The sequence below is a fragment of the Anabrus simplex genome, chromosome 4 (assembly GCF_040414725.1).
Source record: "Anabrus simplex isolate iqAnaSimp1 chromosome 4, ASM4041472v1, whole genome shotgun sequence".
Taxonomy (NCBI): domain Eukaryota; kingdom Metazoa; phylum Arthropoda; class Insecta; order Orthoptera; family Tettigoniidae; genus Anabrus; species Anabrus simplex.
In genome coordinates this window covers 142,820,906-142,847,746 of record NC_090268.1, presented here as the reverse complement: position 1 = coordinate 142,847,746, position 26,841 = coordinate 142,820,906, and the positions used below count along the sequence as shown (strand labels likewise).

Below are 26,841 nucleotides of genomic sequence, written 5' to 3'. Positions count from 1 at the left end.
TGATTACTTGTAATACAGCAAAGATACCGAACTTGAATTGCAAAAAATCTGTTTTTTTTTTTTTTTTTTGCATTACTTTGTTAGTATGTTAATGCTAGTGCGAGATCAGTTCGTAGTTAACGTGTAAAAGTACATAAAAATTGAATTGATGAATGCAGTTAAGCAAAATAACAGAATTTGTAATATGAAATATGTAATTAAAACACGTATAAATGAACGGTAAATGTATTCATAACTGTAATATTTACATTTCATAAGATAAGGCATGAACCGAGTTGAAAAGGCCTATACAGTAAGTAGAATCTCAATTATACGTTCCCAGAAACTGCATTTTCCCGGATTATTCATTCAAATTACGCGGTACTGTGAGCATCCTAATTAAATCACGTCGTAAAAATCTCGCATTATCCGTTCCTCGAAGAAGGTAAAGGTTATTATCGAACAAATCAACACAAAGAACAAGCAAACTGTTACCCACAAGTCAGTCTATTTCAATACAAACAAACCGATATTGATCGACCGGGATACAGGACGCATCACGTATTTCCAGTCGAAGGATGTAACGATCGGATGTACATAAATCGGAGCGATCTATCAAAAATTCGCAGGTCACACAGCATGTATCGGTGGCTTGTTCTGGCATGAATTTAAAAAAGAAAATCTTGATGCGTAAAATCATAAAATATTAATAGTTCACCAGTAAAACCATAAAACACACTGTCTTTCAGTAAATTTTATGGACAAACCGTAAAAGTTGGCAGGTATGGATAAGCGTAGTGGTTACCTAAACATGCATATTTGTACAGTACTAACTTAAGACAAGGGTACACAATTGGGTATGATTTTTTAATGAAGAACTAAAGAAGTAAATTGCCTTATTTCTTGAGTGAAGTACCGTATTTACTTGCGTATCAGACCCCTTGTGATAGGTTCCAGTGTTCATTTCCTACACTAAGGGGACCATCAACATTATGTCCAGCGTTATATATAATTTTTTTTTTTTAGACGGTATCGCGGAACAGGTTTTTTGGCGCTTATAGTCACTGGGCTTTCAGGCAGGAATCGAAACTGCTCCTTCTTAACACAAATTTAGTATTTTAATGTTATCATATACGATTATGTTATCGAGACCAGAACGGATGTTGCACCTTACACACCGGCACATAAAGCCATGGGAGATTTTGGGATTGCCTATTACTGTTTTGGTCCTAATATAAGATAGGGAATTTCAGTTCTTGTGTTAAAATGTTATAAAAACCACAGTCGTTTTATTTGCGCACGTTACAGTTGTATCATTTCGCACTCGTACAGACTTGCGTAACGAGTGCGCTTTCCAGCTGAGCTCAAGGTAATGAATAACCGTAATTTCTGAAGTTTAGATTATATTTTTTTCTCAATCCAATTTGATTGTAATTAGTGAATCCAATTTGATTGTAATTAGTGACGGGCAGAATTGAATATAATGCATTCGAGAACTTGAGAATCGATACTTACATTCAAAACCATATTCTCGAGTTCAACATAACCTTTAAAAGTCGATGTAGGCCTAATTTACGCAGTACAAGATTTCCATAAACTGACTACGAACAGTATATCATCATCATCACCACCACCACCACCAATGTCCCACTCCAGTCGCCCGAGTGTGATTAACAAGCCTCCTTCACTCCTTTCTGTCCTTCCACTTTCCTGCCCCATTAATTCCGCCACATTCAATCTAGCTTCTCTAATGTCCTTCCAAATCTGATCCGTCCACTTTCTTCTTGGTCTTCTAACTGGTCTCTTTCCCTTAGCTTCTCTTTCCAATTCCTTCTTGCTACCCGTTCCTTTCCCATTCCTTTAACATGTCCGAATCATCTCAGTCTTGCTTTCTGTATGTTCTGTACTAACAGTTCTATATTTAGCTCTTCTCTGATTTTCACACGTTCAGTACCTGCTTCTGAACGGGACACTTGAATGCCTGGACGGGCCATTTTCATGCCCGGCCCTCTTGACGTACATCACCTAATACAATTTACAATTACTCCTAAACTATAAATGTTAGAATAATGATACTTTGTGCTTACTTCTTGTGAATATTTAAGGTGTGATATCTGGTGTGACAGGTTTCAAAATACATCTAATTTTATACAGCCTATCTGTATTTTCGGCATAATGATTACCGTCACCGAAGTGAAGAAATGAAAGAATATGAAGGAAGCGTATTCGGAACATTGTTTTAGAAAAATATCGGAGTATGAATAACAGGGTCTTCGGTCCAGTACATTTTTATATCAGGATTTTGGACTAATCGGTATCCACGATTGGATGATCGAATTCTTTGGGAAAGGCTGGGGCGCCGCACTTATCACTTGACTCGCGTGTAGATTGGTCTGTTCACACACATACTGATAAAATTCGTCATTCATGAAAATACTCACGTACCTCAAAATATCCTGCTTATTTTCTATTTGAACTTTTATACCTGAATTCTCTGTAAATGGTGGAACGGGTGGACAATAACTAGGATGATATGTATCAGGCACTTCACTTTTCTCTATAAGCATATCGGATTCGGGAATCGGTATTTCTTCGTCACTCTCACTTTCACTATCTGAGTCTATTTCAGGAATAAGTTCAACACCAGAATAATCATTGTAAACAATATCATATAATTAATCTTCCGTATAAAACTTTGTATTATAAGCCATTATACTACACTCGGTAAGAACGACACGCACCGCATTGGAATATCAAGTACCGACTTGACGCGCGAGGAAGTTCTGAGATTTTCCAGCAAAAACTGCTGAGTTAAACATGAGCCCACTCAACGCGAGGGTTATTTCAACAAGGTCAACCAACTTCCTGCTACAACCAGTAACGCTGACTAAGGTGTAAGAATGCATAGATGACGAATATAAACAGCATTGCTTCGCGCGGAACATTAAACGTCTCACGCCGTCCACAGCCCGCAGCATAAGAGCAAGCTTGCACGTCTTACGCCGTCCACGGTCCGCAATGAGTTAATATTTTGAATTTTATCTTTTTTTGTTTTTTTAACAGGTGTTCTTAAAAATTTCATTTCTACTGCTTGAATCTTACTATCTTGTCTCTTATTAGTTGCAAGCGTTTCTAGTCCATATGTTACATAAATATCGTAACAAATTTGTCTACTGTTCTTATTGTGTAAAATCAATAATAATCTCTATTTCACATGTGGTACATGATGACAGCAGATGATGTGCTTCGCTGATCGCCCCACTAGATGGCGACAGCAGACTACTTGTTCTGACTGGGAGGCAGTCTGTAACTTGTCCCACCCAGGACTTTTTGTTTTGTTTCCCTTCCTTCAGCTTGGTGACTGGAGCGTGGTGGTGGAGGAAAGATAGGTTACCGCCCGCACTCCTCTCTCCGTAAGGTCTAGACCCCAGAGAGGCACGTCTCGTCTGCTATTTGACAGTGCAGAAACTCCCCGCGCGAAGCTGACAATGAAATACCGTATTGTTAATTGTGTGTTATTCTTTTGAATTAGTAGGCAATCAATGCATTATTGGCTTTATCTGTGACAATTCAGACAGGGTCTGTTAGTTGGGTAAAACAAGACTGACATCATCCAATTGAAACTCATTAAAATAAAGTAGGCCCTTTCGGGAACTTACAAGTCTTTCAAACACTTTAAACCGTAAAACAGTTCTCATCTTGGACTTACGAAGAGAAGTGTGAAGCCAAAAACAAAAGATGTATGCCTAATTTGGATATTAAGTATTTTGACTGTAAAGTACCGAGAAAATTTCAATTCATTGTTAACAGCCTATTCCGAAAGCAAGAAGCGTTTATGTTATAAAGAGTCTTTAGTTTGGTGGTGAAAAGGAATGGACTTTAAATGGGATAATCATTACAAAAACCTTTCTTAGAAAAGCAGAGAAGTATCAAAATTCAAATAAACATATTCAGAATGAAGAGAAATTCGGTTTACTGCGGCGCGGGAGGATAGAACATTCTTTATCTGAAGGTGCAAGAAGTCATGAAACAAAATCTGCTTATTCTTGAGAGACTTGCGTGTTTCTTGGGAAACAGGAGCTTGGATTTCAAGGTCATTTTGAAGGGGAAGACTCGATCAACAGGGGCAATTACCTACAGTTGTTAGATCTTCTTTCAAAACAGGAACAACACATTCAAAATCATATCCAGTCCATGTCGGGCTTTAAAGGCAGATCAAGCAAAATCCAGAATGAATTGAGTCTGAAACTGCCATAATTCAGGAGACAATCAAAGCAGATTTAGATTCTTGTGATTTCATTGGTATTTAAGCAGATGAGACCTTAGATGTATCAGACAGATCTCAAGTTAGTGTAATATTCCAGTTCTGCTCAAAACAGGGTCCTACAGAAAGACTCATAGGCTTTTATGATGTTTCGATTGATAAGACCGCATCAGGCTATCAGAATTAATTGTCAACATTCTCCGAAAGTGGGGAGTAATTGATAAAGTTGTATGTCAATGGCCGGAAAGCACGGGAGTGTTGAGCATTTCGTTAACCAAGTTTGCCCAACGGCAATATTTCTACACTGTTTTGCCCACAAGTTAAACCTCGTTCTTCTCCATTGCTCCAAAACAATAAAATCAGTCAGGCTCTTCATTCATTCATAATCTGATGGCGTTTCATTAATTTTTTTAGCAGAACCTCAAAAAGAGGTTCTGGAAAGGAGTATGAGCACTCTGAAGAGGATAAAGACATACTTGCGCAATACAAGAACAATGAAAGACTCAGCAGTCTTGATGATGATGCTTGTTGTTTAAAGGGGAATAACATCGAGGTCATCGGCCCCTCAGCAGTCTTAGTACCATTTCTGTCGAGAAAAAGCTTGTGAAGGAATTGATGAGTGATGAAGTATTGAAGGACCGTGTGATTGACCCTTTTGCAACCAAGAAAACTCAACGTTTGGAACTAAAAACCAAACCCCATGGCGCAAGAGCCCCGAAGGACCTTGGCCTACCAAGCGACCGCTGCTCAGCCCGAAGGCCTGCAGATTATGAGGTGCCGTGTGGTCAGCATGACGAATCCTTTCGGCCGTTATTCTTGGTTTTCTAGATCGGGGCCTCCAACTCACCGTCAGGTGGCTCCTCAATTCTAATCACGAAGGCTGAGTGGACCTCGAACCAGCCCTCATATCCAGGTAAACATCCCTGACTTGGCCGGGAATTGAACCCGGGGCCTCCGAGTAAGAGGCAGGCACGTATCCCTACACCGCAGGGCCAGCCGATGTTTGGAACTACCCTATTAAAAACTTTACGGTAAGATTTCCTGCCTACCCATTCATTAACTAATAGCTTCGCCACTGGTACTTTGTCATCCCATAAAAGCTCTCTGACTTGATAAAATGTTGTACCTTCACTTAGTTTGTTATTCATTTCAGGGTTGATTTCATTACTTCCATTAATAATGCTACCCAGATATTGAAACTGTTCTACATTCTCTAACCGTTCTCTTTGTCTACGTTCACTTGGCTTCTCTTTTCCAGAGTACATGACTACAGTTTTCTTTTTACTAATTACCATTCCAAACTCCTTCAGATTTTCATTCCAAATGTCCAGTCTCCGTTGTACTTCTTTTCTCCTGTTCACCAAATCACCACATCATCTGCAAATCAAAACATTCACTTCATCACTACTGATACTCTGTTTTACACGTTTTATGATTTCAGCCATCAATATAATAAACAATAATGGTGACAGTGCACTTCCTTGCTTGAGACCATTTTTTGTATAAAATGTTTCAGAGTCACCACTCCCCACTTGTACACTGCTTTTACTCTCATGATACAACATTTTTATCTTGTTAATGAATGATTTTGATACAGTCCTTTTCAGGAGGCATTCCGATACATGTTGTCTCTTAACTGTATCATAAGCATTTTCCAAATCTAAAAATACGAATATGATTTCCTTATTCCTTTCCAGACGTTTTTCTATTATCGTTTGCACTGTAAATATCAAGTCTATTGTTGATCTATTCAGTCTAAAGCCATATTGTTCTTTCTCTAACTGTGTTTCTATTATATCCCTCAGTCTTTTGTCTATGACTTTTTCCATTATTTTTAGTCCATGTGTAAATAGGGTTATATCTCTATAATTTTCATATTTCTTCCTATTTCCTTTTTTGAACAATGGTACAATGCTTCCTTGTTGCCAATCTTCAGGTATCCCTTCATCCTTCCATATGGCACTGAGGGCTCTGTATAGCCACTGTAGTCCACTGCTTCCTGCTGCCTTAATCATATCAGCAATCAATTCGTCTTTTCCACTTGCTTTACTTTTGGTCATTGCTTTCACTGCCCTACAAGTTCCAACCATGTTATCATGTTCTCTTCTTTTTCTCCATTTATTATTTCCATTTTTTTAATCTCCTTCTTCCTCCAAGCAGTCATCCTCATTATAAAGTGTTTCAAAATTGCCATCACCTTCTGAAGACCCCTTTTTCGTCATGTACTATGGATCCATCTTTTCTCTCTAATGCCTTGATTTATTCTTTTCGATTTTATTACTCTGATTTCCTCGACTATCTTGCTCAATTTTGTTGGTAAACTCTCCCCAACATTTCTCCTTTTCTTCCTTGATACTCCTCTTTACTTGTAGTTTCAATCTTTTGTATTCCACATGTAACCTTTCTATCTTATTCGCATTCCTCTGATACATTTTTTGCTTTTCCTTATCCATCTCTTTCTTCACCTTGTTTTTTTCTTTTATTTCTTTTTTTTTTTTTTTTAATTTTGTCTGTCCACCACTGTGTCTCCTTTCCTTTAACCCTTGCTTTTGTTTTCCCACATACCTCAACTGCTGCTTCCACAAATGTCTGTCTTAAATTGTCTCACTCTTCTTCTCCACTTCGTACTTCCGTGTTAGGCAACTTCTTTTTTATACAATCTTGGAATGCCATTCCTTTATCCTCCTCCTCCTCCAATTCCCAAATCCTATCTTTGGTTTCTTCTTCAATACAATTTTAGGGATTTTTACTTGTTTTAATTCTACAATTAATCTATGATCACTAGGGCCCGGATTTTTAGGTTTTAAACTATTTTATTCCTTGCTAGCTAACTGCAGTATTTTAACTTACTTATCCATTTCATTACCATTGGAGTAAATTACTCGAATATTATAAAACCTAAAAATAACTAAATAAGATGTTAAAACCTTAAAAAAAACTAAATGGGCTATTCAAGACAGTATTACGTTATTTTGAAATAGAAGTACCAAATATTAACGAAATTGAATTTATTTTTTTTTAAATAAACATTATGCACTACTTTTTGAAATGACTTCATGGTTTGGAACTGGAAGTGGTTTGTAAGTATAACTAGTGAGAGCGAAACAACGTGATACGATACTATTCCACTAGGGTACAGCACAAAACAAGAGACAACCCCCGGGCATTCGCTGATCTGTATGTAGCAGGTACAAGCCCGCCTAACTTGCCAGCTTCAGTGTATCTCTCATTGTGTACGGTCGACTACCGCCAGCTACGGCTGTTTAGCTCTATACACACTATTATGCGACAGACTAAAACTAATTTTCCCTATAAATCAAGTTATTATTGAAGGCAGTTTAAGAAGCTTACGCATCTCACAAGTAGCAATGCCTAAAGGCAAGTCATCATTTGCTTTACGTCGCACCGACGCAGATATGTCTTATGGCTACGATGGGATAGGAAAGGCCTAGGAACGGGAAGGAAGCGGCCGTGGCCTTAATTAAGGTACAGCCCCAGCATTTGCCTGGTGTGAAAGTGGGAAACCACGGAAAACTATCTTCAGGGCTGCCGACAGTGGGGTTCGAACCCACTATCTCCTGATTACTGGATACTGGCCACACTTAAGCGACTGCAAAAAAAAGTTTGAATGAATAGTATAATTATAGTAATGATTGAAATGATCATTACAACTATTTCAGGAGGATAAAACACTAAAAAACCTATTTTGAGCTATTTAAAAACTAAAACGTGGTTTTTTAAGAACCTAAAAATCCGGGTCCTAATGATCACCTTCCATACTTTAACTGGAAATTATCTTCGTATTTATGATGTATCTTCCCCATTCCCGGTCTGTTATTATAAAATCAATGAGTGTTCTATACTGTCCAACCCAACTATATCGGCTGATCTTATGGCTATTCCTCTTCATAAACCATGTGTATACGAACAGTATACCGGTGACCAAATTACAATGGAAGATTAAAAAACGGGATTTCGCCATCATATTGGGCACTTTTGTATATAATGTGCTTTATTTTATTAGGTTAGAGAATTAAAAACTACTCGTTGTTGATTGTTGTTTGGCTTGGCGTTACCAGTATCAGATTTTTCAAAGAGTTTGGCTGATCAAACTTGCTGAACTGAAAGATGTTTTCACAGAAAACTGACGAAGGTTCCCCGGTAAAAAAGAATGTAAAGTTTCAAAATTTTTAAGTCACGTACCTGTAATTAATGTTTGAAACTGGTCCACGGTCTAACTTGTCTGTCTCTCACCCGGAGGGCCCGAGTCTGACTCTCAGCCATGTCGGGCATTTTTACCTGGATATGAGGGCTGGTTCCAGGTTCACTCATTCTACGATTACCTTTAATTGAGGAGCCATCGAATGGTGAGATGTCAACCCCGGTCTAGAGAGCCAGGAATAATGGCCGAGATGATTCATCACACTGACCGTGCGCCACCTCGTAATCTGCAGGCCTTCGGACTGAGCAGCGGTCGCTTGGTAGACGGAAGGCCCATTGGGGATGCAGTTTGGTTTGGTTTAGGAGTATAATTATAATTATGCATATTTCATTTTTGTTATGTTTAGCCAAATTATTGATGGTTCATTCATTCCCGGATTTTCCGTTTTCCCGTGTTGTACGTTCTTTTCTGTGGTCCCTCCAAAAACGGTTCCACTGTACTAAAATAAGAGAACAATTCCTAATCTACCTTTTTGGTTATGCCTGTTTGTGGGTGATGACTGTCACTTGTCGTTCAATAACCACGAAATAAATTGTGCAACTTACTTCACTCAAAAAATATGCAGCATTCCTTAGTTCTTCATTAACAAATCATACCCAATCGTGTACTGTAACTTTTGCAATTTATTGAAATACTGAACAGATAAACGTTGACTCAAATAAGTGTAAATAACAAGGATAATGGGTGCCACCTGCAAAACAATTGCAGGAATATTTAATTGTGTAGAGCAACGAGCCACTCTCTCTCTCAAGGCGACGGTCATCAGGCTGACGAGGCTCCAGACTTGCTTTGTAACCTTACCTGTTTGCTATATAACCCCTGAAATTAAATTTGGGTAACATGCCAGGTTCAGCCTTACTCCACTGACAAAAGACTCACTTAAAGTTTGATTCTATGACTTTACTCCCAGAATAAGAACTAATATGTGACAAACACCAAAAAATAAACACTTATGCAACCCACTTAGTGCTTGCTGTTTACATAGAGCTAATGTACACAATACCACCCAACAAAATCATCTCTTCACGAGATTTACTCGTTTGCCGTCTTACAAAGGCAAATTACACATCATTAAAATCTTCAATAAACATAGAACATCATTATACTTTTAACATACCTCCAGGTAAGAACCCCTTCGCACTCCACTGTTACCGTGAATTCTAATCTGGTAGAGAAAAGTACGACGACTATTTCTCTACATATGGATGCAACCTTCTTAAGACGAGCATCCCTAACCTTATTTACACTTCTTCGTCGACGTCTTGAATTCTTTCCAATTGCTGGCTGGACAGAAAGTGTTACATCTCCAGAGGCAAGCAAATAGCAAAATTCTTCATCAACTGAAGCTGCATACTCGGGTGACAAGTTCCAAACAAACACTTTCTTTTACAGAAAGTCCACTGCAAAGCCGGTAAGTCGTTGAGATTATACCATGATCATTCCGTAACAGATACTCACGTACAATAGCAGATCGTATAGCAAACTGCGCAAATACGTCGCTCCCGCAGACCAGTACAAATGAGAAACACACAGTATCAGCATCAGAGTCAGAAACACAATGAGAATCAGAATCAGAATGACTCGCCGCACACGCGTATCCACTTATATGTGCTTGCTACACGTGGTTATCGCGTCCTGAAAAGTTCACTGGTAGCAACGCTCACACCGGCACTTCTTCCCGCGTCACTTTGTCAACCCAAACCTCGCTCAAAACAAAGCCCTCGCATTGGCTATCGAGTATATGATGTGACATAGACCGTCCACTCATGTATGTCCACATAGATTCACTCCAATTCTTCAACCGATACAACCTGCCGTACCCCGTGTTTTCAAGCCACCTGTTGCAACACATCCAACTGACTTCAACCGTCCTTCCCGATATAGTCGCAGTTTTCCCGGTTGCACAATCCTTACGGCTAGGCCATATTTACAGACTCTTACCCAAACGGAAATTTATACAAAATATAATGATGAACATATGCAATATTCCCTAACTATACATTCTTCTTATAATATTACGTTTTTACATGGTAAATAAACAAAATTACATGATTTTAACCTAACAAACTATATACGAAAATTTCCTAACCTAAAAACTCGGGGATCGTACATACGTACGGTTACAGTACCGTACAAGATATAAGCTATGATCGAGAATTTGTCTTACCTATTTATTGGGAATTCCAGGTCATGTTCAATCTGCGATAAGACTGGCAGTGTCAAAGCTTTAGATAACCTCAAATGTGTTTGAAAATTAGTGTTGTCGTAGACCTCTAAGTGTGTCGCACGTTCTTTTATCCACCTAGGAATTTATTAATTGCATAATCTTGATTATATTCCTCGTTACTATGATTTTCTCTTTCAATTAGATATTCCAGCTATCCACGAGCTATTTGTAAAAGAACAAAAAGTGTTTCACATGATCTAATTCAACATAGAGCATTGGAAATGGAAAAATACAATGAATGTCAGTCGGCAAAAATTTTTGTCTTGTTGCTAGAAATGAGTCCACGATCGATCTATCAATCAACAATATCAGCTCTTTAGCTAATATGTAATGAAACAAATACAGCATACAGTGCTCTTTGATGCGACATAGTCTAAATTTAAATTGGAAATAAAGTACAGCAGTAATTATTGGTAAAGCTAAATGTTACTAACTCGCTGTGCAAGTCAAATATTTTGACATTGCAAAGAAAAGTGAAGTTTATCAACACAACCAACTTCTGCACGTGTGCTGACAATGCTGGTTTATTCTGAGCACGTTAAAATGGATTGGCTGGAACTAGTTGTTCATGCTCTGTTCTTTAAAACTTGAGTTTTAACATGACTACTCCATCCTTCACTTCTCGTCATCACAAATAATTACTATACACACAAAGGCCTTTATTCACCAATGCGAGTAAAAGCTCTTATCTTGGTTTAAAGCTGCGTAAACCATGATAACAGTTAAGTTTGTATTCACCAACAACACTATCTCAGATAATGGGTATTATCTCAGTTTAAAATTTTACCGGAGATTGGTTGGCTGGTAAAATGGAAGATCTACGATAATAGCTGTGTACAATCAATTTTTTATGAGAGTTATTATATTTATCATACCCCCTTATTGAAATGGATAACAACTATTAACCAACATACATACATATACAGTATATATATTAAAACATTCCACTTTTTGTGCAGAAACATCACCCACCTGAAGGAATATGAGTGATCCGCACTGCACTATCTGTCGTATTCACATGCTGACCTCCAGCACCACTCGACCTCTTAGTTTCTATCTTCAAGTCTTTTTCTTTCAGATCCACTTCAACCTAAAATTAACAAAACCAAAGCAGTAGTATCTTTCATATAGCAATGCTATCATAAGGGAAAAATATGACACAATGCATAATGGCAAATTTTCCTTTCTTTTTTTTTTTTTTTTTGCTGGCTTTACGTTGCACCGACACAGATAGGTCTTAGGTCTTATGGCTACGATGGGATAGGAAACGCCTAGAAGTTGGAAAGAAGCAGCCGTGGCCTTAATTAAGGTACAGCCTCAGCATTTGCCTGGTGTGAAAATGGGAAACCACGGACAACCATCTTCAGGGCTGCCGACAGTGGGATTCGAACCCACTATCTCCCTGATGCAAGCTCACAGCCGCGTGCCCCTGACCGCACAGCCAACTCGCCCAGTAATACATAAATCAGATTGTGTTAATGTGATGGAAATGCATATGGGAAATAAGCGAAAATGACCAAAAACCAAGAATAGTGTAACCATAATAACAAAACGTTCCCATCAAAAATTAACCACACTCCAAGAATAGCATAAATACAACCTGTGACAAAGCTCAGTGAATGAAGTCAGAAAGGTCGATCCGGCAACACTGGCAACACACAACGCTGCACCTGTATAGCAGCAGGTTTTGACCACCTGCTCCCAACGTTGTTCAGTTGAGCATCATGTATGTGCCATGTAAGACCTATTTGACACAGTGCATGTTTAGTACATTGGTTCTGAACTGCGAACAGGAACATGAACGACCACAAGGTCAATGTACAGTTTTGTTTTAAGCTTGGCAAGACACCGAAAGAAACGCATGCTGGTACGTGTTTATGAAGATCAAGCACTCTCCTTGAAGTGTGTGTACAAGTGGTCCACCTGTTTTCGAGGAGGCCGTTAGTGTTTTTGACAACCCCCGTAGCGGAAGACCAGCGACCGCCGTCAGTGACGAAATCATGCGCATGATAGCGGATGAACTGCAGATTAACCGTGAATCCGTGCGACAAATCGTTACCCAGAGGTTAGTGAAGAGGAAAACATGTTCTTATCTTGTGCCACATCACTTGACAGACGATCAGAAGCAGGCACGTTTAGAGGCTTCACAGGATTTTGTCGAAACGGCGGATGCGACACCAAATTTCTTGAACTGTATTGTTACTGAAGGTGAAAACTGGTGTCTCAAGTACGACCCTGAAATGAAACAGCAAAGCATGGAATGGCGTCCTCCGGGATCCCCTCGTCGGAGAAAGGTCAGAGCCAAAAAGTCACGCATCAAAATGATGCTCATTGCCTTTTTCGATAGTCAAGGCATTATCCACAAGGAATTTCTACCTGAGGGAACGACGTTGAATGCTGCACGGTACATTGAAATTTTGACTCATTTCATGAAACGTCTACACAGGGTACGACCCCAGTACGCACAACAAAGTTCATAGTTTTTTGTCCATGACAACGCTCGCCCACACACAGCCAATATCATCAAACAGTTCATGGCAAAAAAAGGGGGGGGTGATGCAACTTGAACATCCCCCGTACTTGCCAGATCTCAATCCTTCAGACTTCTTCCTATTCCCATGACTCAAACTCGTTTTGAAAGGAAAGAGATTTGATGATATTCCTGACATCCAACGAGGCTTTTGAACACCATCCCAAAGGAAGCCTTCTTGCAAAGATTCCAGGACATGTACTGCCGATCTCAGCAGTGCATAGTTAGGGGGGGACTATTTCGAAGGACAGTAAGGTCACTGTCGTGCATTGTTCATCTATGTTGATAGTACAGGACTATTCACCAAACTTTGTCACAGGTTGTATAATAGCAAAATATTCCAGTCAAAATTAACCAAACTCAGAGAATAGAATAACCGTAATAACTCAATAACAGTTAACTATAAAAAGAGCAAAGTCATCTCCGTACAGGCCATGTAGACCCTGGGAGGGGAGGAAGGTGAAGGCTTCCACTATCCTTAACCTCGGCACTTGATGGGTAGAGTGGTTAGCTCTACGCCCGGCCGCCTTTGCCCCCAGGAATTAACCTGGTACTCATTTTTGGTGTAGGCTGAGTGAACCTCAGGGCCATGTGCACCTCCGGAAGTGGAAATATCGTTTCTTAAATTTTACGACATCCTGACGGGGATTTGAACCCACATCCTTCCGGGCGAACCGAGCACGCCTTTACTGCCTCGGCCATGCAGCCCCTTAATAGTAGACTATAACCTAACATAATAATAAAATAAGTTATTATTTTTATAATAGGCTTTATGTCGCACTGACGCAGACAGGTCTTATGGCGACGATGGCACAAAAAAGGGCAAGGAGTGGGAAGAAAGTGGTCGTGGCCTTAATTAAGGTACAGCCCCAGCCAGCAATTGCCTGCTGTGAAAATGAAATACCACAGAAAACCAAATTAACGAAAAATTGGATTCTTTATGGAAACTTTTATTCCACTTCTTTGTAGATTTTCATCCTATAATGAAAAGTCTCACCCTCAACCAACGGTAACTTCACCTTTTCTGCCTACAGTTCCTTTAAAAATCACATCATGTTCAGTCCCCTCTCCTTCTACCGTTCCTCCCCATGACCTTGAGCCTACAGCATAAATGATAAACCACATTAGTGTGCACAGTACCACGCATGTAAACGCATCATTCTACTGGCAAAGAAGGTTAGTCACAACTTTATTACTCGCAAACACATGAGGCTACAGTTTTTGTGTTTCTTTGGCATTCAATAAACTTTAACTTTCTAATTCCAGGCAATTATACCACCAAGACATATGCAATTATAGTAATCCTTATTGGCAGCAAACAAATCACAAAACATGAATTAATAATCAGATACTGCCTAGTCCAATGAGCAGACTTTTAACTAATGAAACATCAAGAGGATATTATGACAAATGGATAACAGTCCACAACATCATTCTTGCTTCAATTTTAAATGTTTCAATTTTTAGCAATCTACTGAAGATGGTCTAATTAAGATCGAAACATGTATAGATGTGACAAATGTGAAATGTTTTTTTAATTTACATCATACCATAATGTATTGAATAAGGAAGATACTGTTCAATAATAAATCATTCTTATAGTGATTTAAAGATTATGGGCCGATTGCAGAAACGGTGTTTAGACGATGTCATGCTTAACAATATTTGAGTAATGTGTAGGAAGACAACAGCTGACTAGCGTTCGGTGCGTGCACCGTCGAATTTCATTGGTTGCAACAAGCAAAGAGTTGCATGAAGGATACTTCTATCTCCATTCGTGAACCAATATTGAAACTTTAAATGATGCCTAGTTATACACCAGCTGAACATTGCTTATGCAATGGAAGACCGCGTGCTACTTAGTCGTTGTTTAGGTAGACGTTGTCTAAGGCTTAAAACTAGTCATCATTTCTGCAATCAGCCCTATTAGTTTAGCTGTCAATACAGAAAGATGAAATTTATATTTTGTGGTTGATGGACAGACTGTCGCTAGGCAACAGCGACTTACTCTGTATCAGTTAGTCCAGTAAGAAATGCTGTATACAGGAGGATGGGAACACATCACCCTGTTTTATGAAGTACCTTTCCATATCTCCTCCTAAACCACTGGAGCAATTTCAACCAAACTTGGTACACTTATGTCTTACTATCCAAAGACAAACACTGTGAGGGTAGGCCACCCCTAGCACCCCTAGCGGTGGGAGTGGGAATGGGGTGGCTTATAGAAATAATAATAAATTAGTGAAAAATCCATAGTTTTAGGGATTGCTGAGATGAACAGTGACATTCTGGATGCTGTTTAAGTCTAAGTTAAGCCCCTATTAGCATAGAGGGTGAGAAGAAAATGTCCAAAAATGATAGATTATGGATGTATGTGATGTTCCAGCATAGCTTTCAACCAAATTTCGTACAAATATGACTTACTATCTGGGTAAAAAATACAGTGGGGGCAAGACACCCGTAGCACCCCTAGGGGAGGGGGTGAAATGTAAAAAAATAATCGAAAAGACTGATATCAGTGTTGAATCGATAGTCGCCGGGGCTGCTGAGATGAACTGTGACACTAGATTCCCTTTAAGCCATAGTTCAGCCCCAGTCAAAATGGAGGTTGAGAAGTGTTGAAAGAGAATGTACAAAATTACCAGGATGGACGGATGGATGGATGTTCCAAACTTGGTACACAAAGGCTATTACTATCTGCAAAAAATATACTATGGGGTAATACATCCCTAACATCCCTTCGGGCAGGGGTGACATGTAAACCAAGGTTAATGTCGAATCCATAGTTTCCTGGGTTACTGAGACGAATAGTGACACTCCGGATGCCGTTTAAGTCTAAGTTTAGTCTCTATCATCATGAGGATTGAGAAGAGATTAAAAAAGTATATCCAAAATGGCCGAGATAATGGATGTATGTGTGTATGTTCCAGCACAGCTCTCAGCCAAACTTAGTACACAGATGAGTCACTATCTGAAGAAAAATACTTGAGGAGTATGACACCACTAGCAGCCCTAGAGGTGAGGGGTGGTCAGGGGTTAAATATAAAAATAATAATAACAAACTACCAATATTAATGCAGAGTCCATAGTTTTCCGAGCCGCTGAGATGAATAGTGATACACTGGATGTCATTTAAGTGGTAGTTCATCCACCATCGGCATTGGGGTTGAGAAGGGGTGAAAGAGAACATGTCTAAAATGACCGATATTTGTGTTGAGTCCACAGTTTCTGGGATCCCTAGCCTGACTGGTGAAAGTCCCAGTGACAGATGGAATCGTGTACATCATGTCTACCAGCTACTTCCCCGACAATCTGCGCTGCCACAAGGAAATAATTTAATGCAAAATTATAATCTCAACAAAAACTTAAAATTAAACAGATAATAATAACTCTAAATTTACTAAAGAGTTTGTAAACTAACAGTCAACGTCATTATAAAGAAATCTACAAAAAACTCACTTTGAACAGGTAATACAAATCCTAAAATTAAACATTCAAAGAAAGTGTTCGAACAGAGCCGGGTACTACAGTTAATTCTTCATTAAATACTGTATATGCCAGTCAGAGGGCCAAGAAAGTAATTTCATATTACAAATTTAAGTGACCAAAGTACATTACCTCAACCCCTAAGAATATGAGAATTACCATATCAAGAGAAGGAATAGAAAGGAAGAAATACAGTAAACTTGAAGAATGAAGACCTTGTGACCTTAAACAAACAGGATCAAAAAACAGACAGAGCTTTCCTCTGAGATAAACTTAAATCATCCTACCAAACTCGTACATTTTTTACATGATACATGCCAAATGCAACATAGTAGATAAATTAACAGATTCTAAAGAAAAACACACACACAATCCCTCTCCAACAGAGGCTGCAAACAAAGAAAAAAATTAAATTTACCTCTTCTGGCTGGGGTAGAACAATAACAGATACTGTACTGGTATGAATACGACCAGATCGTTCAGTTGATGGGATCCTCTGAACACGATGAACTCCAGCTTCATGTTTTAGATACTTGAAAACTTCATCTCCCGAAATGAACACACTGCTGTGACGTAAGCCCCCTGTAAGAATGAAGCTTAATAAACAGAGATTCATTAAAATGAACAACATTTTGGGAAAGTTAAACAATGATCGTACCAATTTCAGATAGTGCCATTTCTGCAACCTCCACACTCCAACCTTTGAAATCTGCATATGCAAGATACATTTCGTGCAGCTCCTTGGCAAATAACATAGCTTCTTGACCTCCTACTCCAGCTGAAATTTCCATCACTACTTCTCTTGAAGCATCCTGATGGTCTCTTGGTATCAGCAATTCAAGTAGCTAAGACCAAAATACAAATCAAAACTAAGAAACAAACCAGAAATAAATCCTAAATACTGGAGAACATCTTGGCACAATAACAATCAGAACAAAAATCTTTGTACTTTACATTTATATGGATCTCTTCTTACAGGCCTCCAGCTTCTGTACATTTAACAGTTGTCAGTGGTGCCACTCATTAATAAAATTGTTCACAACTGGGTTTTGAGAGTCTCCCTGAGAAACTTGCAAATAGTCAATACAATTACAACTAAACTTTATACCTAGTCTTATCATAAATACTGTTACAAAGATTTTTTTGAATTATACACACATTTTTTAAGACAGAATCGACAGCAGCAACAGTTCTCATTTCCAAGTTTACAGTTTTCCTAGTTAATAGCTCACTTCAATTCACAGCAGGTTGTGTTTAAACTTCCAGTGACTGTACAGGCCAATTCTTACATAGAAAATATATCCCCACACCATTGCAGCTTAGAGACGGGGAAGATCTTGGCTGGGTTTGGCAAAGTTTGCATTCCTGATGCTTAATTTCACATGTCTGTGGCATTCTTGTCCTAAGTGCTGAACCAAGGAACATACAGTTTGCCGTCAAAGTAAACGGTCCTTGGCAAGTGTTTCCCAGGTTAGTGGGTTTATTTCTGTCATCTTTAAGGTCTGTTTCAGTTGGTCTTTGAAGTGTTTTGAGTGGACACTCTGTGGTTTCAAAACGGAGCCAAGTTCACCATAGAGGCTCTGGCGCAGTAGTCTGATATCATTCATACGGTGCACAAGCCCTGCCCATCTAAGGCGATATTCATCAACCAATGCTTCTACACGTTTAACACATGATTTCTGAAGAACTTCAAAATTGGAGACATAGTTCTCCCACTTCATGTTCGTGATGGAGCATAGCTTTTGCTGGCGAAAACGCTCTAGCTTTTTGATGTTGGGGTAAGGTCCATGTTTCACAGCCATAGAGAAGTGTAGAGATGACTACAGCCTGGTACACCATTAGTTTTCTGCAAATTGTAAGGTCTTTATTCCTGGTTCTGAAGTACAGCTCTTTGACAAGATATTCCCATAGTACATGAAGTGGTCTACTTGTTCTAGTTTGGTGTCTGAGATGGTAATGTTAAGTTCTGGGGTGTTAGTCCCTGGTGCTGACTGAGCAAGTACCTTGGATTTTTTGGCATTGATGGTGAGCATATAAATTATAAACAGGAGAGGAAACCTCTCCTGTTTACAGTTCAATATGGACCAACAACATGAAGTTCATAACCCTTGATTGATGGTGAGGCCAAAATGATCACATGCATCCTTGAAACTGTTGACTGACTGTTGCAGTTCCTCTCAGCGGTTAGAGCCGGTGTTGCGGCATCACCAGCATACTGTATTTCAGTTACTCTAGTAACACTGGCATGTGTATGTAAGTGTAGTCTGGCCAAGTTGAAGAGGCTAACTGACAACAAAGCAGAGATGGAGCAAGTATGCAACCCAGCTTCAATCCTTTTGGGAATGGTTCAGAGAAGTTGTTTTGATGTCCAGTCATACCATCATGAAGTACTTGCACCAGGCCCATAAAATGCTCAGAATAGTCAAAGTGTACCAGAACCATCGACATAGTGAGTCTTGGAACACTATTGAAGGTCTTTTCTAAGTCATGAAACTTAATAGAGAGGTTTCTGTAGTTCTCTGGCATTTTCTTGTAGTTGCCTAACTCAAAAGGTCATGTCGACAGTACCTCTGGAGGCTCGAAAACCACACTGAGACTCTAGTCGAGTCCTCTCGGAGTTAATTAGCAGGCGGCTCAGCAGAATCCTTGCAAGAAGTTTACCTACAATAGATAACAGAGAAGTGCCATGATGGTTGTCACATATACTATGGTCACCTTTCTTGAAAATAGTTATGATAGTAGCATTTTTGAGTTCACTAGGTACTCTTTGGAGTTCCCAAATTGAGAGGATGAGGGTGAAGAGCCTCATTTTTATGGGTAAGCCTTGAATTAGTTCCATAGGGATGCTGTCTGGTTCAGGTGCTTTCCTAGGTTTCAGCCTATCAAGTGCCACACAGAATTCCTGATAAGTTGGTGGGATTGCCATCCATGGTTGAGGGGAAGTTGTGGCACATCCTGTAGAAAGTCATTGGCAGCACTGGAGCTTCAGTTTAAAAGGGGGAGAAGTGTTCCTTCCAACGCTCCGGGATGTCTCTACAATCGGTAAGGACGTTAGCACCATCAACTGATTTCAGAGTTTCAATTGATGAGAGATGTAATCTCACAATTGGTTCATCACATTTTGAAAGTCTGACTATGTGGATTTATCTGAAAGTTTAAAAATGGCAAACTTGCATTGGTACTTGCTTGGGTGATGCACACTAAGTCTCTGATGGAAGGAGATCCTGAGTCGACAGATTAGAAGTTTCACAATATAAAAATATAAAAATTTCCACCTGTTCAATACTATCTTAAAGATGAATTAATAAACATTATATTATAACATATGTATGTTTCAGCTCTATTGAGCCATCATCAGTACAACTGAGATATAAAATAGTTTACAACTTGTTGGATAAAATGTCTCCTGATAAATTCAATGTTGGTATTCTTAAAATACATGTCAGTTAAAATACATGATCGAGATAAACACGGTTAAAATATGGTGAAAGTAGTAAAAAATGTACAGCTTGTATTACTCCATATGCTCCTAATTCTTTAGTTCTAAGAGTAATTCTTGTTATGTTGACAATGTTCCTTGATGTACTGCTGTCAATACGAGGAAGAATAGTGTCTGCTGATTGATCTTCTTAACAGTGGTCCAGGGCAGGGACTTTGAAATATTGATACAATAGGCCTAAGAATGAAAGATTGTAGTTAAAATATTGTAAGATGTTGACTTCCACGGAGCGTGTGGTACATTATCTGATGTCTACTCACCTCGTGGACTGGTGGAGCGTTGTATATAATTGTCTGCTGTGTGTTACTGCTCAACACTGACTGAAGCTTGGGAGCAGAATACGCAAGACAGGCTACATGTGTTGGGAGGGGAGGGGAGTGGCAAGAGAGCATAATTTTGACTTCCTTCACCCTCTACCCTTCATTCCTTTCTCCCACAACCTCAAACTCCTATCTACATGTTCAGAATAGTCAAAGCGTCCAAGAAGCATCAACATAGTGACTCTGGTTTTCATTCTTCAGCTCTGTTCTATTCTATCATCTTCCGTTGCATTTAATTTTAGTAGTTTCTATTTCTTATACCACATTCGTCCCTGATTCGTCTGATGTCCTCCTTGTTACTCCTCACACACGGTGTGATGAACAGCTTAATGTTGTCATCAACTCCCACTTGGAGCGCTGTACCAACATACAGCAAGCTACCTGGTGACGAATGGGCATACCACTACAGATCCAACAGCAAATCAATCTTAAATATAAACCTTCGGGTACAGTCGAGATTTTCTTCTGAAGACGCAGAGCAAAGTTCTCTGTGAAATGTAAAGAGTTTCACCTTGTTTTCTTGACACGTCATAGGCCCATAAGCCCAAAAGCCCATATCATGTCCACATTAAATCATAATATTTCTGAAAAACTCCATTTTATGTTTTTTGCTAGTGGTTTAACATTGCACTAACACACTGAAGGAAGGATGGGAAAGGTCTACGATTGGAAAGGTAGCAGTCGTGGACTTAATTAAGGTACAGCCCCAGCATGTGCCTGGTGTAAAATTGGGAAACCATGGAAAACCATTTTCAGGTCTGAGTACTATTATTTCTTACAAAGTGAGGGGGGAAAATTATGGGACAAAAGGTTCCCTGTGTACCAGAAAGTGGCAGATTGTCGTGGATTATCGTTGTCATCAGTAAAGAGAGTAGGAGACACTTCAAAGGACAATGATGGGCAGGTCATCCAGGTCAAGAGAGAAACGTGAGGCCAGGGCGTCCAAAAATCCAACTTTTTTTTTTTTTTTTTTTTTTTTTTTTTACTTTGGGTATTATACGAAGAAATATACATGATTTTTACATAAATAAGGTATTCTCCACAAATAAAAAGGCTCTGCCTGAAACTGTTAAAAATTTCCTAATATGTCAATTTCTATACTTTTGAAAATAGTTAAAAGCTTCAGATTTAGATTCAAAAACCTCTAAGGAAGGTATGTTGGGATGCAGCAAATATCACAGATTCCAATAGCACTGGTTTTCTGTTCAGTTTTTGAATCTAAATCTGAAGCTTTTAAGTATTTTCAAAAGTACAGATACTGACATATTACAAACGAAGGACAGATCTCGAACGGAACTGTGAGTTAGTGTGGGTGGAGCTACTCTTTCCTCGACACCCTGTACTTGTGGGATGTTACTACAGACCACCAAACAGCCCATTCAGTGACCTTGAGCAGTGCCTGGACTCAGTCATTGCAGCTCTCCCTCATGGTGAAGTAATTTTAATGGGCGACTTTAACTTGTCTATAAAGTAGTCTTCTCCAACTACTGGACTGTCAGCTAACAACTGTGACACATACTTTATAGACAGTTTTATTAATGGCCTCGGACTGAAACAGTTTAATATGTACCCAACCCGTGGACCCAACACCCTGGACTTCATACTCTCCTCATTAGAACTTAAAACAATAACCCCAGGCAGAAACCTTTTCCTGTGCGACCACCAGTCCCTCGATGCTACATTCCTCCTTCCCCACCCCTCCTCAAAGCCTCACAGCAGGACATCCTACCGCCCTACCTACATCTGGCGGCATGCCGACTGGCCTGCAATGTGTCGTGCCCTGGAATGCCTTCCCTGGAGTCTGCTTGAAATAGCTGATATCGAATCGGCTCTTGACCTGCTGTACAACTGGCTGCAAGCTGTAATTAAAGACTTTGTACCTGCACAACGGGATACTACTAGCAAACATCAACACTGGATATCACAAGAGACCAGACTGATACTATTTAATAAGAAGAGAGCTTGGCGCCTGTGGAAAGACTTCCCTAACCCACACACTCACAATACCTTCGTTAAAATCCGCCGCCACGCGAGGTTTATGGTCAGAAGAGACTACAAAACACACGTAGACACTGTCACTGAAAACGTCCGCAGCAACCCCAAGCACTACTGGAGTCTCATCAACACACGGAGAAGGACGGAGCGGATTCCTGTCAGCGTGAACCACAACGATGCAACAGCAGATGGCGCCGATCGCAATGAACTGTTCAACAGGTATTTCTTCTCCAACTTCTCCCCTCCCTTACAAAACCAACCGCTCCCTCCCGATGGTACAGCTTCAAACAGAACCCTATCAAGCATAACTACCACACCAAGTGAAGTTCATAACCTTCTTCAAACTCTTCGTACCAACAAAGCTACCGGTGCCGACACTATAGGTCCTCTTTTCCTAAAAAAAAAAAATACTGCTAGCACTCTTTGCGTCCCTCTCTCTAAATTATTTAACAGATGTTTTGCCACGGGCTATTTTCCTATTACCTGGAAACAGGCAAATATTGTTCCACTTCTCAAATCAGGCAACAAATTTAATGTTTCATCTTACCGACCAATCTCTATTCTCCCCACACTAACCTTTATCTTTGAAAAAATTATACACCAGCGTCTCCTCGCATTCACTTTGCCGTATATCTCAACCAAGCAGCATGGTTTTCTACCAGGTGGCTCTTGTCTAACAAACCTGGCCACTCTGCATAGCTTTGCATCACACGCCATTGCAACTAAATCACAGCTGGATATCTGCTACATAGACATTTTGAAAGCTTTCGATTCTGTTGACCATACTCTGTTGCTCCATAACCTCTCCGAACGATTTAATATACATGGCAGTCTACTGACCCTTCTTGCTGGCTTCCTACATAACCGTTGGCAGAGAGTGGTAATATCAGGCACTTCATCCTCATGATTACCAGTCACCTCCGGTGTCCCACAAGGCAGTACTCTTGGCCCCTTGCCGTCCGAACTCAACGAAACAGCGAATACCCTACTCCTTGCTGACGACTGCAAGATATGTAGGGAGATCAGGAATCCAGCAGATGCAGCTCTGCTACAGTCATCGCTTAATGCCCTCTCGAACTGGTGCCGTACTTGGAAACTTATCCCAATCACAAAAATGCAGCCACATGACCATAACACTGCGTAAATCTCCTCTACCGACATCATATTACCTAATTACAAGTAATAACTCTCATTATTGTTCCGTATTGAAGATGACGTTAGGCATAGATATCAAGGATAATTAAATAAAAAACCACCTATTCAATACTTGCCACGTTTAATGTGGTTATTATCTACATGATTTTATGTAGACTCATTTGGTCAGGTACATGTTTCACCCATTATTTTGGGCATCAACACAGTAGCTGAGATCGAGGCTAACATTTCTAAACTCCCTTTAGAAACACAAAATGATACCAGATTTGAGGTAAAAAAGAAACTACCAAAACTAGCGAAAGAAATAAACGCATATTCAAATTTCGACCACAAAAAATTGATCCAGAACGTAAAAAAGAAAATAGACGACAACAACATTATTGTCACAAAAGCGGACAAAGGAGGATCCACAGTTCTCCTAGATCAAAACACATACATTCAAAAAACAGAAGACTTTTTTAAGGACAAAATGTACACAATAGTCAACAAAGATCCAACCACGAGAATTCAGCGAAATCTAAAAACTCTAATAAGAAGTTCTAACTTTCTTTTCAATGAACAAGAACAACAAAAACTTTTTAACATGAACCCTAGTATTCCGACAGCCAGAGCCTTACCAAAGATTCATAAGAAGGACATTCCAATACGCCCTATCATAAACTGTAGAAACAGCCCCACCTATAAAGTATCAAAATTCATTCACAGCTTTCTAAAAAAACATTACGTATTCAATAATAAACACCCTTTAAAAAATTCATTCACTTTTTGCGAAATTTTAAACAAGTTTAAGCTGCGCCCCAATCACTCAATGTGCTCCTATGACGTCGTAAATATGTACCCAAACATCCCTACCAAAGAAACTGTAAGAATTATCAGTGATAATATCAATAAACACAGCGGCCTTAGTAAGATGGAAATTGAAGAATTCATGAAGATATTAAATTTTGTCTTAAGCAACAACTTTTTCTCTTTCAATGGAAAGTTTTACCAACAAAAAGGCTTAGCGATGGGCGACCCTCTTTCTGGCATCTTAGCAGACATTTATATGGACACAATAGAACACACAAAAATTATAACACAAATAAAAGGCGTATGTTTATGGCTGAGATTTGTAGACGATACCTTCATAATTTTCGACAAAAATGTCACTAATAGTGACGAGATCTTGGAGTCCCTAAACAAAATTGACCCCAATGTTAAGTTTACTAAAGAGGATGAGGTTAGGAACTCATTAAACTTTTTGGACTTAACTATTACACGCGGACATAATACCTTCGATTTTCGAATATACAGGAAACCTACACACTCTCCCTTAACTATTATGAATTCATCCATACACCCCAAGTCCCAAAAACAAGCCTCTTTCTATAATTTAATTTATAGAGCTTTAAAAATTCCTCTTTCTCCCAACAATTTAAAAATTGAACTGAAGTACATAAGGAATCTTGCTCAACTGAACGGGTTTAAAATAGATATGGTCAACCGTTTGATTAATAAAATCAAAATTAAATTGTCCACTAACCTCATCCCAGAAAAACCTAAAAAAACCAGTTTCGCCACATTTACATATAACAACCCAGCCGTCCATCAGATCGCAAATACTTTAAAGAAGCACAATATCAATATAGCCTTCAGGACAGTTAACACTAATCGAAACATGTTTTTTAACCACAACAAGGTCAATCACAATAGCAACCATTATTCAAGGTCCGGCATATATAAACTAACATGTACACAATGTGGTTTTTCTTATATCGGACAGACTGGCCGCAGCTTTAACACGAGATATCTGGAACATTATAACGCTCAAAAACACAATAAGTACTCAGCGATGAGCCAACATATGAGAGAAACGGGCCATCACTTTACATCCATAGAGAAAGATCTTACCATCATTAGAAGCATAGGTAAAGGGAAATTAATGAATGAACTGGAAAACCTACACATCTTTTTAGACCAAACCTACAATAAAAATAAAAATCTCAACGACGTCAATGAAATTAAAAATCCTTTGTACGAATTAACACCTAGATTAATTAATATCGTGAATTCAGATCAAAACAAAATCCCTCATTTATTTAAATCTCCACACTCAAATGCTTCATCCATCATGCCAAAAGTTAAACCCGCCCATATTGCTTCTAGAAACTCCCCTCCAGCAATAGCACACACGCCCATAGACCAGCCTACCCCCACTCTCCCTCCATGCCCCGCCCCTCCATTACCGCACCATTACAACACCAGGAGTAGAAATGGTGACAAGACAGGCGCTGCCGGAACAGACAGATCCATCTAGTATTAACTGAACAAGTAAGTCATTTTACAGTTAAGAGGTGTTAATTTAATACATTTTATCACAACGCGTGCTCAAAAAATTTTTAATTCAAAATTATTTTCTACTTCATTACAGATATTCTTAAGATCCCTCTCAAAGACCAAGCAACACATCAACGGGAACAATTTTCACACAAGACTGTATCAAGTGTCTAGGATGTCTCTTCCCAATTAAGCAGCAGCCTAAAACTATGAAACAGCTAAATATTTTACTCTTGTCAATTCCTTGACGTTACATGAGACCCAAAGTCAAGACGCTAACAGTTTCATTCACAACGTTTTTGACCAGTCTACCTACAACAATCGGCTTTTGAATCTCCACTTGTACACGACAACACATTTAAATATTGGTTACGTCAAGAACATGAAAATGAAAATCGTGGGTCAAACAAGCTCCAGTTTTAATATCACCCCTTCTCAAGAAGAAAAAAGAAGATCCGTTTCATTTTATTTTTAGTTTTGAACATTTTAAGTTAACCAGAACTGCCAAGTTAAAACACATTCAATTTAAATTTATATTTTCAATCTTGACCAACCTACAATCAGTTCAAATCTCCACTTATTGTTGACGACACATCCTGTCACCAGACACGATACGTCAAGTACTTAATATGATATAGGGGTCACATAAACCCCGATTTGCAATCCTCTTCACCGAAAAGAAGATCCATTTTAGTTTTGGACATTTTCCTTATTAAATAGATTAGGACCAAAATACTGTATTGACTTATGTTTGTATATATTGTATATAATGTATATGTTGTATATAGTGCATATATTAGTATGTTTATATTAGTTAAAAAGGTCCCAAACCTTGACCTAAAGGTTGT

General features: G+C 39.1%; 1 protein-coding gene across 1 annotated transcript in view; it reads right to left on the bottom strand.

Annotated features, from left to right (window-relative positions):
- Positions 1-26,841, bottom strand: part of mRF1 (mitochondrial translation release factor 1) — an 80,185-nt gene that overhangs the window by 24,980 nt on the left and 28,364 nt on the right. Inside the window, exons 3-5 of the mRNA XM_067145240.2 lie at positions 17,367-17,553; positions 17,127-17,290; positions 11,665-11,782 (exon numbers count right to left, since the gene is read on the bottom strand). Of these exons, the coding sequence (XP_067001341.2) occupies positions 11,665-11,782; positions 17,127-17,290; positions 17,367-17,553 (469 nt within the window). The remainder of the gene's footprint in view (positions 1-11,664; positions 11,783-17,126; positions 17,291-17,366; positions 17,554-26,841) is intronic.